Source organism: Pelodiscus sinensis, chromosome 30 (assembly GCF_052426305.1).
Source record: "Pelodiscus sinensis isolate ZL-2025 chromosome 30, ASM5242630v1, whole genome shotgun sequence".
NCBI classification, from domain to species: Eukaryota; Metazoa; Chordata; order Testudines; family Trionychidae; genus Pelodiscus; species Pelodiscus sinensis.
Window position 1 is genome coordinate 6,181,583 of NC_143081.1, and position 12,690 is coordinate 6,194,272.

General features: G+C 53.6%; 1 protein-coding gene across 1 annotated transcript in view; it reads left to right on the plus strand.

Moving 5' to 3' along the window:
* LOC149521059 (alpha-1B-glycoprotein-like) overlaps nucleotides 1-9,407 on the plus strand; it is a 48,924-nt gene extending 39,517 nt beyond the window's left edge. Inside the window, exon 8 of the mRNA XM_089774200.1 lies at nucleotides 8,977-9,407. Coding sequence (XP_089630326.1) covers nucleotides 8,977-9,350 — 374 coding nt within the window. The 3' untranslated portion in view covers nucleotides 9,351-9,407. The remainder of the gene's footprint in view (nucleotides 1-8,976) is intronic.
* The last annotated feature ends 3,283 nt before the right edge of the window (nucleotides 9,408-12,690 follow it).

Here is a 12,690-nt window from a genome sequence, read left to right on the forward strand (position 1 = left end):
TTGGCTTCTGCTCTCTCAGGGTCACCCACTGGTGGAGTCATTCCCTCTTGCTGCTCCCCACTTCAGCTCCATTCTCTGCTGATTCTGTTTTAGTTCCAAAGCCTCTGACAAGCCCCGAGGGATCTGCGCCCAGGGAACACGCCAGAAACACAAATCCCGGTCGTCACAAAAAGCGACCCAAAGCCCCGAGTGGAGTGGAGCAGGCGGAACAGGTAACAGGAATCGATTTAGAGATTCAAACCCCCAGCACAGTCCAACTGCCTTGAAACTGCCCAGCTGGAATCTTGTGCCCAGTCCTGAGATGCAGCTTCCAGTCAGGGGCGGGGCAGGCAGAGAACAGCCCCAAAGGGAAGCTGCCCGGGGTTTGTTCAGGCAGGAGAAAGGGCTGAGATTTGGTCGTCCCTTCCCCATCATTCCCAACCACCATGGACTCACAGAGACGCAGGGCAGGGCCGAGACAGCAAGTCTTCTATTGTTACCCGCTGTGCTGAGGTAGCATTAATTAAACCTTCCGTGGACACTGAGAACAGCTGGTCACCGTCCTGTGTGTAACGTTGTCTCAGAAGGGTTGTTCTGTCCTCAGCTGTCTCATCTCCTGACTGAACAGGCCCCATTTGTGCACCTGTCACATGGGTCGTATTGTACAAACATCTGATCAGTTTGGTCGCTTTCCTCTGGGGTCTTTGCAGTTTGTCCCCATCTTCCTTCAAGTGTGATGAACAGGCCTGGAGAGGGGGCCCCACCTGAGCCCTCACCAGTGTCACATTGCGAAGGGTAATTCTCTCAACTGCCTCACACACAGCGCTCCCGTTCATAGAGCCCAGAGCCACGGGAGAGTTTTTCCCAGCAACTTCGTTCTGTTGAACCAAAGACAATTTGGGCTCCTTTTCCACAGTGCTCCTGCCCTGCCAGTAAAACTCAATTTTTAAAAAAAGCGACAAGGAGTCCTGTGGCACCTTATAGACTAACTGAAGTGTAGGAGCATAAGCTTTCATGGGCAAAGACCCACTTCGTCAGATGCATGTAGTGGAAATTTCCAGAGGCAGGAATAAATATGCAGGCCAGGATCAGGCTGGAGATGATGAGGTGATCCAATCAAGGAGGATGAGGCCCACTTCTAGCAATTTTTAAAGGTGCCTTTTATTTACCTTCCTACCTGGCGATCTTTGCCCCTCCTAGAAGATATCAGGGCACGTCTCCAAATTTTCTCAGCTCACTCTCACTCTGTCCTCCAATATCCTTGTAACCCCCAATTTCATAGAGATCCTTCCCAGTGCATCATTCAAGCACTGAATGCCTACACACCCCTCCCCCTCACTGTTTCTTTGTCCTCCCCCTCCAGGGCTCAGAAGTCGCCTACGCGCACATCGCGTTCCCCGCCTCGGACGCTCACAGAAGTCAGTCGAGAAACAGAGCCCAGCCTGCTGCAGAGGCGCATGTGCTGTACAGCGAGGTGGTGACAAAGCCCACCCGGAAGGCAGCCAGATAAGGAAGGAGGCACTGTCTGCATCTCCCTGCGTCTCTTCCCCCTCCCTTGGTTTGCGCTGTTAGACTTACAAGAATGTCTTTAGTGTTAAAACTTTGTGAGATATTTGTGTATTAGAGTCTCCACTGATATTGGCCCCACCCCACGCCCTAGGGTTATTTTTAAGTGTTTGCTCTGAAACTGTGAACCCCGGCACAGCCACAGGATGACGTGTGAAGTACAGTAGGAGTTTGACGGGGAGAAGCGATTTCCTGCCCAGTGTAAGAAGGACCCAGACAGCAGACAAACAATTGTGCAGCAACAGAGAAGAAAACACATCACTGATTCCTGTCCTGGCCCATGAACTGGGCACAAACATGTGAACTTGTCACCACCTCTTGCCCCTGGGGGAAGGGATTCGCACACAGAGCCAGGACTAAAAGAGGCGTCACCTCCTTTGACACTAAAATGCATGAACCTGTAATTGGTGGGGTTTTTAAGGCCGATGCTAGTTACCAATCCCCCCCCTCCCCCACCCCCGCACTGCTGTGTTTGTTCCACAGTAACCACGGCCCTGTGTTTGCCTGGGGCTCCTTTACGTTTTACTTTTTGTTTCTCCTCATCTGGCTCAGACAGAATGTGAACCTGAGCTCCTGGGGCCGGTGTCGGGGGAGAAATGTTCCAGCCCCTCCCTCCCTCCTCAGGCCTGCTTGATCTCAGTGTGTCTGTGAGAAACCTCCCAGCCGGAGTGTCTGCCACTCAGAGCACTTGACTTTCTGTAGCTGGGATCTTCAGCTTTGTACAAAGCTTTTATTTTCCCCATTGTCTGTGATAGAATTTCCCAAAGGGAATGCAGAGTTTGGGCCCAGGCAGTGACCCACAACTTCCACAGAACTGTCTGCACCTGGGTTCACAGACAGTGTCAGTTTTCACCGGAAGTGGGACCCTCTGGGACTGGATCTATTCTAGCTACATTCACACACACGTAGCCCACGGAAAACCCCTTGTGGTGAATCCAACTCTTTGGCTTCTGATGTCTTGTTGGCAGCTGCCCTGCATGTCTGGGGAGCATGTTCTGAATTGGAATCTCTTTCTTGGAGCCTTTTCTCCTTTCACACATCGTTAATACCCCACACGGGTCTGTCTCTGCGCAGAGGCTCTGCCTACTCACAAAAGGTTTTCTTCATTCAGTTCTTTAGTACTCCATGATTCCATCAGGTGTTAGCAGCCTTAGGAAATGGTGTCTCTCAACAGCTCCTTCCTTTTGGACTTGCCATGTTCTTCAAATCTGGTCATTGTCTGACTTCCTGCTTTCACTATCATCACATTTAAAATTGTTATAAAGGACCAAAACTTTCTGCCCCGACATTTTGTCTCCTCTATGCCTATAAGTGATAAATTCAATTCACATTCATGTAAGATTTGTTTTTTCAATTCTCTATTCCAGTCTCTGACAGTGTCAGACTTCATGGAGGTTGCACTTTTTAAATATTTTGTGGTCAGGCTATTTGTGCTCACACAGTCCATGCAGAAGTAGGATGGACGGGAGCAGTACTACGGTATTTTAGACATTCTAGACATTCAGTTAATTAAATTGCCTGTAAAGGGTTAAACCAAGAGACAGGAGATATCCAGGGGGCCAGGAGAGACAGTGATAAGAGAATGAGATTTGAATGGAAAACCGTGTTCCTCCTGCTTTAGTTTTTGTGTGAACTCAGAGCAGGAGCTGGGCAAGAGATGGACTAAGCCAGGTTTTTTCTGCAATATCTGTGCCTAACGCAAGACTAATCTTGGAACTACAGACGCGAGTAGAACAGGGAAAGTTCAGTTAGATGCAACCATTTTGTTTTTATTTTGTGTTGTGGTTCAACTCCTCTCTGCTTAGCCCATGTGACCCCTGATACCAAGTGAATGAATCTGTCCTGTTAACCTGCTGTTTTTTAGTTGCTCTGTAACACGTAGCAATCACGTCTGTCTTCTTGTTTTGTTAATAAAACACCTTTTAAGGACTATGATCTGATTCCTGTGTCCTACACTTCAGGGGGTTCTGTGTGAATGTGCCTGAAATGGAAGGTTGGCTGTTAAGAAATTACCCTTTGATTTCATAATCTCTCCTGAGGAAGATTTAAAGAGCTTGGGGTTACCCCACAGGTAGACGTTCTCAAGTGAGTCATCTCAAGGGGTTTTGCATTTGGGTGATTGGAACTTCCCCCACGCAAGGTCAGGGGATCTGTGACCTTACAGTGTTTTTTACACTGAAGTTTTAGTGGCAGGGAGTTTTAGGTCTCTTGTGGGGCCCCAACTTCTGCATTCGAAGTGCCAGAGGAGGGAGCAGCCTGGATAAGAAGTGTTTGCTCATCTCAGTTTGCATCCTCCATTTCAGTGGCAAACACAGGGATTAGTTCCACAGAGCTGTCAGTTTCCTTCTCATTCTCTGCTTCTGACACCCTGTCATGATCTTGGGGTTCATTCAGTAACAAACCAGCCAGTAAATAAATGGCCGAGGGAAGTTGTGGAATCTCCATCCCTGGGGATATTTAAGAGCAGGTTGAATAGACATTGATCACAGATTATGTTAATTGTGCTTGCCCTGCCATGGGGGCTGGGGATGGAACTTGATAACCCCTTGAGGTCACTTTCTTCTATGAGGTTATGAAATGAGAATGGAGGTTTTAACACAAGACACTAGAGAGCATCTGTGGTGATCTGCTGGGCACAGCTACCCTGGGTTCTCCACCCCAGCATCCAGGGCACATCTCTAAACTCCTCTGTTCTCTTAGGGCTCGTCTACATTGGCCCCTTTTCCGGAAGGGGCATGGTAATTTTTGAGATCGTAATAGGGAAATCCGCGGGGGATTTAAATATCCCCAGCGGCATTTAAATAAAAATGTCCGCCGTTTTTTTCCGGCTTTTAGAAAAGCCGGAAAAGAGCGTCTACACTGGCCATATCCTCCGGAAAAAAGCCCTTTTCTGGAGGATCTCTTATTTCTACTTTGGCTCTTAGTTCGAATTAACATTGTAGTGTAGACACACCCCTACAAGGGAACAACTCTAAATTTTAATCATCCGTAAACACACTCAGTTACCCTCTGGTGCTGCTCGTGACTTATTCAGGGTCTTGGAGCTGGCAGTGGGAGACTCCTTCTTCCTCATCAGTATCCTCATCTTCCTCATTGCCCACTGCTGCTCCTAGAGCCGGGGAACTGTCCAGTTCTGTGAAGGGCCCTTCATTCTGTGCCTGGGATTCTCTCACAAGGTGATTGGGCTAGAATCACTGGTCTCAGGTCTGAGGAACATCCACAGTGTTGGAAGGGGCTTTGGACGCCATCAACACTTCAGTGAGTAACTAAAATGCAGCCGTGTCCAGGGAGAGAAACACCTGCTGTGTCACAGCCCCCATCTCCATCAGGTGGCCCCCTGTCCTGCTCACCCCTCTGCCCCCCAGCTCCATCTCTAGCTGGACATGGCCCGGCCTCCTGCTCCTGTTCCCCAGAGCGGGGTCAATCCCATCCCACAGGGTCAGGTTTTGGGGACTGGAAACCTGCCCCCACCCTGTCACTCGCTGTCTGTGACAATGTTCCCTGCAGCCCGGCAGAACTTCCCAGTGCTATTTTCAAACACACGGCAGGGCCCCAGCTGGATCTGGGCCTGGCTGGAGAGCGTTGTCAATCCCCCACTGGGGTCAGTGTGTTGCGTCTCCTGCGGTTGAAGGGGCCTGGCGTAAACTGAAGTAACTCACCGAAGTTTCCTTTAAGCCAGTTGAATCCCTGGCCCAGCCCCAGAGCTGTCAGTCACTAGGGGCTGCTGGTTGAGCTCCTCCCCCCTCCACAGTATCAGCGATGGAAAATCGGCAGCCATCCCCCACACGCCCTGTGCCAAGCTGTGTAGTGACCACACCTGAGGCTGTGACTTCCTCTGCCTGTGTCAGAGGGGAGGGTCCCATCCCCCTGCACCTGACAGGGCCAGTAGCTGAGCTGAGAACCCAGCTCCCAGCCTAGAGTGACCGGCTCAGCATGGTGCTGCCTCTGCTCCTGCCTCTGCTGGGTAAGTGCCCCCCTTGTCTCCAGCCCCTTGGTGTGTGTCTGTCAGGAGACTCCCCTTCACTCCCCACGTCTCCCCTTCCCCTGCTCCCCCAGCCCCTCCCCAGAGCTCTCACCCCCTCTCTGCTCTTCTCCTCGAGCCTCGCTCCAGAGTCTCCCCAGGCCGGTGACCCCTGCAGGTAACGACGTCTCCTGGCCTTGCTGAGATGCTTGTGGTGGGTTGGGAGAAGTCAGTCAGTGGGGGTGGGGCTCCCCTACCTCCCACATTGGGGGTGGTTGAAATTGCAGGGAAGGGGGATTCCCAGGGCCCCCCGTGTCACCCCTTGGGTGGTTCCAGCTGCCCATTCACAGGAGTCTCCCATGGAACCTGCAGCTGCAGCTCCAGTCCAGAGCCACGTCCATGGGGCAGAAGAGGAGGCCCAGATAATGGCTCCTTGGGGCATCTCTTTGGTGGGTCCCTGCCCAGGCCGTAGGGTAGAAGCTGCCCCAGCACCATGGGGGATTTCCAGCATCAAAATGGGAACTTCAGCAGAGACAGCGAGGGCTGGACGGGCTGTGGAGACTGAGCTCCCAGCTCCCCATGGCACTGAGCGCCCCTAGGCAAGGCCCATCAGTGTGGGGCCATGTGTGGGGGGGTCTATCTCCCCCAGGCCTGCGACCCCACAGAGGGTTCAGGGCCTTGGGGACAGACCCAGCACCACCAGCCAGGACACTCAAAGCAGGTTTGCAGAGACCCCAGAGGACAGGTGGTGAGTGGAAAAACTCCCCCCTCCCTTCCCCATGTCCAGGCAACCCTCCTCTCTTCTCTGCAGCCACTCTGGGGGGTCTGGGGTTGAAGCCTTGGCAGAAACCACCCTCCCCCTTTCGGCCTCCTGCTTCCCCCAGAGTGTGGGATCTGGAGCTGCACTGGTGGGTGAAGGCCCCTCCCAATCTGCCCTCACCCCTCCCCTGGATGGAGAGGGGGCAGCCTGTGGATACTGAGACACACGAGGGAAACTTCCCACCCAGCTCTGCTCCTGACACCCCTTGTCTCTGCTGGGACAGGCCAGTTGAGTCCTGATTGTTCTTTGGCACAATCCCCTTCCCAGCTCCTCTGTTCTCGGGAGGGTAGAGCAGCAGGTTGGGGGGCAGGGCAGGGACACTGGGAGGCCACTGAGCATAGAGCAGCAAGTTGTGGGGTGCAGGGGTGAAGATGGGGGGAGGAATTTGCCCAGCTGTGCAGAAGGCAGGTCCATGTTCTAGGAGAGACTCCAGGAGCTGAGCCTGTTCAGTGTCACAAAGGGAAGGTTGCCCGGAAGTTCCGACGTGGGGAACAGACACGTGACAATGGAGGGTTCTGCAGGAGACCAGACAGTGATTCTACACGATCCAGTCCCTGGGAGCAGGAGCTCCACAATTTCCAACTGGGAATGAACTTTTGGATTTCATCATTGGAGAAGTAGCGGGACACGAGAGAGAATCAGGCCGTGGGTTATTTGACGTGGGGCATTTCCCAGAGGGGAAAGGTGCAGGGTGCTGGGCAGTGAGATGCGGCTGGTTTGTGTTTATATTTCTCCTCTCACTCTGATTTTCTCTTGATTGCACCCTGGCCTGTCCCTCTGCGCTGACCCCTCTGCCTCTGTTCTAGATCTCCTGCCACCTCCTACCCTCACAAGGAGAGCCACATACAAGGCGTATCCCCCCGGGGAGCTGGTGAGGCTCATGTGCTCCGCACCGCACGGTGAGCAGGCTGGGGGATACAGATTCTCCTTTCAAAAAGGGCAGCAGGGCCTCTTCATCCCCACTGCAGAGCCCTGGCTGCAATTCCCTGCTGAGAGGGGACAGGCTGGGATCTACACCTGTGCGTACTGGAGACAGGATCCCGAAGGAGCAAAGTCATCTTGGTGGAGCAACTCCATCTCCATCACAGTGACAGGTGAGCCCCTTTCCTGCTGTTTGGTCACTGGGAATCTCAGGCCCATCCCAACACATCAGCCTTGGCCCTTGGCTCTGGCCAGCCCCCCCCTTGTATCTCTTGTGATTAGTTCAGGAGAGGGATTGGTCACTGTCCTATTCCCCATCCCACTCCTGGCACCAACACCCCAGCGAGTGAATGGGCGAGATCCCAGCAGGGGTCAAAGGGCTGGAGCTTCTCTGGCATCACTGGGCTGGGACTCAGCTGGAGTGTGGGAATCTCCCATGGGGCACCCAGGGCTCTGCAGCATTTGGCTGTCTCTGCTCTTAGTGCCGGGTGTCCTGCTCTGTGTCTGCTGGGGGCAGCTCCCTGACACCCCTGGCCTAAACTGCACAATCCCAAACCCACCCCCTGCAGGCTGAGTTGTCCCAGGCAGGATCTGCCCCCTCAGGTACCAAGCACGGGAGGCAGGGCCCCTGGGTTCCTGGCAGGGAGATCTCTGTGGCTCAGTGTTTGCATGTCCTGGGGGGGACGTGGCTCCTGAGAACAGAGCTGGGGCTGGCTGGGGTCTGTGTCCTTCCTCTGCCCTTCACTGGCTCTTCCTTTGCATATGTCACCAGATAGGAACCATCTCCCCCCACTGAGCCCCTTGTCTTTTCCAGCCCCCAACCTCACTGTGTCCCCACAGCGACCTGTCTACATTGCTGGAGAAAATGTGACCCTCACGTGCTCAGCTGCTGGGGTGTCCAGCGTGTCTGGGATCCGGTTCTTCAGGGACAGCCAGAAAATCCACTCTCTGGAATTACCCTTCCCTCGGGACAGCTACACTGACTCCCTGCAGCTCTCGGGTCTGTCTGGGTCACACACTGGAGTGTACAGCTGTGAATTCTGGAAGACAGTGTCTGGGCGAGAGCTCCTTTCGGAGACAAGCAGCCCCATCAACATCACAGTGACAGGTGAGCCCCCTTTCTCCTTCCTTCTACTCACACCATGGCAGGGCATCTTTTCATGACGTGCAGAGTGAGAGACAACCTGCCCATTCAGCTCCACATAGGGAGACTCAGATCAATCTGAATCCTCCAGTAATATCAGTCCCTGGTTCCTAGTAGGTTTGTGGGGAATTGTTGATGCTACTTTGGGGATCAGAGGCTCCTAGACCAGAGAAACATTGAATCCGTTCAAGGACCGGCTCCAACTGATGAAAAGCCTCCCCTCTAGTCAGTTTAGTGGGGTGCCAGGAGTGGCTGGAGGAAGATGCAGAGCTGGAGAACAAGGAACTCTACAGGACCAGGAGGGAAAACCTGCAGGTCCAGGAGCAAGGGGCTGTGCCTGGGGAATGGTCCATTTGGGTCCCAAACGTCTGAGGGAGAAGGTCCCCCTTATCTGAAGGAAGAAATCCCCACCCCGTCCTGGATCTCACTCATTTCTGTGTGGAGCCTCCCAGCACCCTGAACTGTAGCAAGAGGCTCTGGAGACAGAGCCCAGGTTGTCTCGGAGCACACGGAATTTTGGGCACCATCTTCACTTTCTACCTTTCCACGTCCCTGCTGATCCTTCCCCTTTGCTGCTCCCCACAGATCCCCCTCCCCAGCCAGTGCTGAGTGTGGATCCCCCATCTGGAGCGGTGAGCGAAGGGCTCCCCCTGCTCCTCACCTGCACGGCCCCAGGGGACACCGGCGAGAGGAGGTTTCATTTCTACAAGGACGGAGTTGAGTTTGTCCCCAGGGACGCAGGGTCTGAGATCAGCACCATGGAGCCCGGCTCCCGCTCTGTGAAGGGCTCTGTGCTCAGCATCCCACGGGCCAGTCCCAATGACAGCGGGGAATTCACCTGCGGGTACGAGGACAACGTGAGTGGGAGGTGGGTCCCATCCCTCAGGAGCCAGGCTGTGAATGTCACTGTGAATGTCACCAGGACAGGTGAGACACCCCTAATATCTTCATTGAGCTGAGTTTGTTATTCCCATGGGAGGAGACCCATCCCCAGGAGCTCTGCTGGGAGAGGGAGGCTGGTTGGGGTAACATGGAGAGAAAATAAAGTGGAGGTGAAATTCCCCCCCCCCCCCCCGGCCTTTTTCTGTCCTCAACACTGGATCTCACTTCCCCCTCTGGGGCAGGCTGGTACAGAAGGAATGTGCCATTTACAATTCAATGGAGTGGGTTGGGGGGTGTCACCAGAATTATTTTGGAAGGGCAGGTCCATGAATCACCAGGAATGTCCCAGTGCCAGGGGAGGCAGCCCGTGGCTTGCTGACCTCTAACTAGATAGATTCCCCTTCTCACCCAGCACATTTCCCGGTGGAGAAACCAGCACCCAGACCCCAAGGGCCAATCGCAGACAGGGCAGGGCACAGGGCAGGCAGAGAAGAGTGGAACAGACACTCGTGTGGGGTGAATGAGGGTCAGTGTCCCCCACTCTGAGAGAGAAGGGCTGTGGGTGGGTTTCACATCCCAGTTTGGGGCTGCTGAGATTCTGGGGGAGGGGGTGCTAGAAGCACAGACACACGGACACCATGTGCATCCCCTCAGCAGTGATGTTCACCGGCTGCTTCCACTCCGGATTCTTTCTCAGCAGATCTCAGTTTCGTCAGTGTCCGGGAGCTGGCCGTGGGCGGCTCCTTCTGCCTCATCAACGGCCTCATCTTCCTCGTCTCCTGCTACTGCTCCTAGATCCAGGTGCCTGGTTTGTTCTGCGCAGGGGCCCTTCCTTCTGTGCCTGGGATTCTCCCCACAGGGAGACCCCTCCGGGCTGCTCTTGCTCCCTGTGAATTCCAGCCTGGAGGGGGTGATGCTGGTGGGAAGCCCTGGAGTGAGAGCTGAGAAACATCCACAGGATCTGAAAGGGCTTTAGCACCAGCAACACTTCCAGGACCAACCAAAATGCAGCTGTGTCTGGAGTGGGGCACGGCCGTTTATTTATTGGGGTAGAACCCTCGTGCACAGAGTCTGCTTGCTCTGTGTGAACTCCTGCACCCCTGTATTCACCCCCTACACACCAACACAACGCTGTGTGCACCCTCCGCCTCATGAAGTGTCATGGGGCTGGCCCCGGCACTGGCCAATGACATCACTGTGCACTATAGGAGGCAGTGCCACAGGCGGAGATCCGGCTGCCCTCTGTGAGTCTGTTTAATTGTCTGTATTGGAACTAAGGGGAACCAGGCTGCCCAGGGCTCGAACACCAATGGGACAGGATGTGAAGGTCACCCTCCCTTGAAATGATCATACTGATCTCAATATGCATCACTCCCAGATGCTTTGGGCAACATACCCCCTGTAACCGATCCAGTTTAGTGTCACACCCGGCTGGGTCTGTGCCTCTCACATTGATGGGTGAATAATTCCCGTGTGGGAGGTTGGAGCTGTGCGGTTTGGGATGTCTCTGGTTTTAAAGGGGAAATGGAGCCAGCAATGGTTCTCTTCTCGCAACTCTAACGGCCGAACAACTTAATGTCTTGTGAAAGGATCTCAGAGGGGTCACGTGTGAGTCTGTAACTTCAGAAACAAGGCCTGGTCCTGCGGCACCTTGGAGACTAACCAAGATCAATAGAATCAGGAGCTTTCCTGGGCAAACCCCACGTCCTCAGGTGAACTGGAATGTTTCTGTGATTTCCACTCCAGTCCACCTGAGGCAGTGGGGTTTGCTAGGCAGAGGGGGTGGAGAACGAAGGATTCCTTCCCCAAAAGAAAGTCTGTGGCAGCCTCTCTCTCTCTCTGGCTGGCATGACACCCCCAAACGGAGAGCCAGGGACCCAAGTCACAAGGAAAGATTCTCTCTGGCTCTTTGGCTTGTGTGAAATAAAAACAGTTATAGGGTAAGTTTGCAATAAGCTTTGGTGTGTTCGAACTAGCCACGTGCTTCCTGTTTGTTTGAAATGTGGAACTTTCTTTGCTCTGCCTGTTTTCACTCACAACCTCTTCAATCCTTCATGAATTTATCATGTCAGATATAAACCGCCGACCCAGTGCCGACCCAGTGTGCTGTGTGTGCGGACAGAGTTGTGTGTGTGCTAGGAATGTGCTGTGGGTGCAGCTGATACACAAGATGGCCCCAGACAAGGCAATGTGGATTGACCAGTGTACGTGGGTCGAGCCAGCGAAAGAGAAGTGAAACTGGCTGGGGTGTGATGCTGGCACGCCCGATCCCTGCTCTTGCCCTGGCTGCAGGGATTAGCTAAGAACTGACAAGCTCACAGCTGGAGACTAAACCAGGGTGCCTGGGGTTGGTTTGCTCTGCAGAGGGGTTAGACTTACAAGAAAGTCATAAGTGTTTAGACTCTGTGAGAGGCTCCTATGTTGGACCCCCCGTTCATCTCCCTGATAATGGCCACACCCCCTGTCCTAAGGTTATTTTTAAGTGTTTGCTCTGGAACTGTGAACACCCGCACAGCCACAGGATGACGTGTGAAGTAAAGCGCTAGTTTGACACAGGAGGGGCAATTTCCTGCCCAGTGTAAGAAAGACCCAGACAGCCGTCAAACAATTGTGCAACAACAGTGGAGAAAACACATCACTTTTTGCTGCCCCTACGAATGAAGTGGACAAAAACATGAGAACTTGTCACTGTCTCTTGCCCCTGGGGGAAGGGATTCCCACACGCAGCCAGGCCTAAAACTAGAGACACTTTCTTCAATACTACAATGGATGGGAGCCTGGAATTGGTGGGCTTTTTAAGTCTGATGCTAGTTACCAATGCCCCACCCCTGCCACTGCTGTGTGTGTTCCACAGTAACCAGGTCCCTGTGTTTGCCTGGGGCCCTTTAGGTTTTACTTTTGGTTTCTCCTCATCTTGCTCAGACAGAATGTGAACCTCAGCTCCTGGGGCCGGTGTCAGGGGGAGAAATTTTCCAGCCCCTGCCCCCCTCCTCAGGCCTGCTTGGTCCAAGAGTGTCTGTGAGAAACCTCCCAGCCAGAGTGTCTGCCACTCAGAGCACTTGAGTTTCTGTATCTGGAATCTTCAGTATTGCACAAAGCATTTATTTCCGCCAGTATCTGTGATAGAATTTCCCAAAGCGAACACTGTCCGTGGGCCCAGGCAGTGACCCACAACTTCCACAGAACTGTCTGCACCTGGGTTCACAGGCCGTGTCAGTTTTCACCAGAAGTGGTGAAATCCCTTCTTGGATTGGGTCTATTCCAGCAGCATTCACTGGTACGTAGCACACGGAGAACCCCTTCTGGCGAATGCAACTCTTGGGCTTCTGCTGTCACAGCGTCTGCCATCAGGTGTCTCGCCTTAGAGGATGGCGTCTCTCAAAGGCTCATTCCTTTCTGACTTGCCATTTTCTTCAA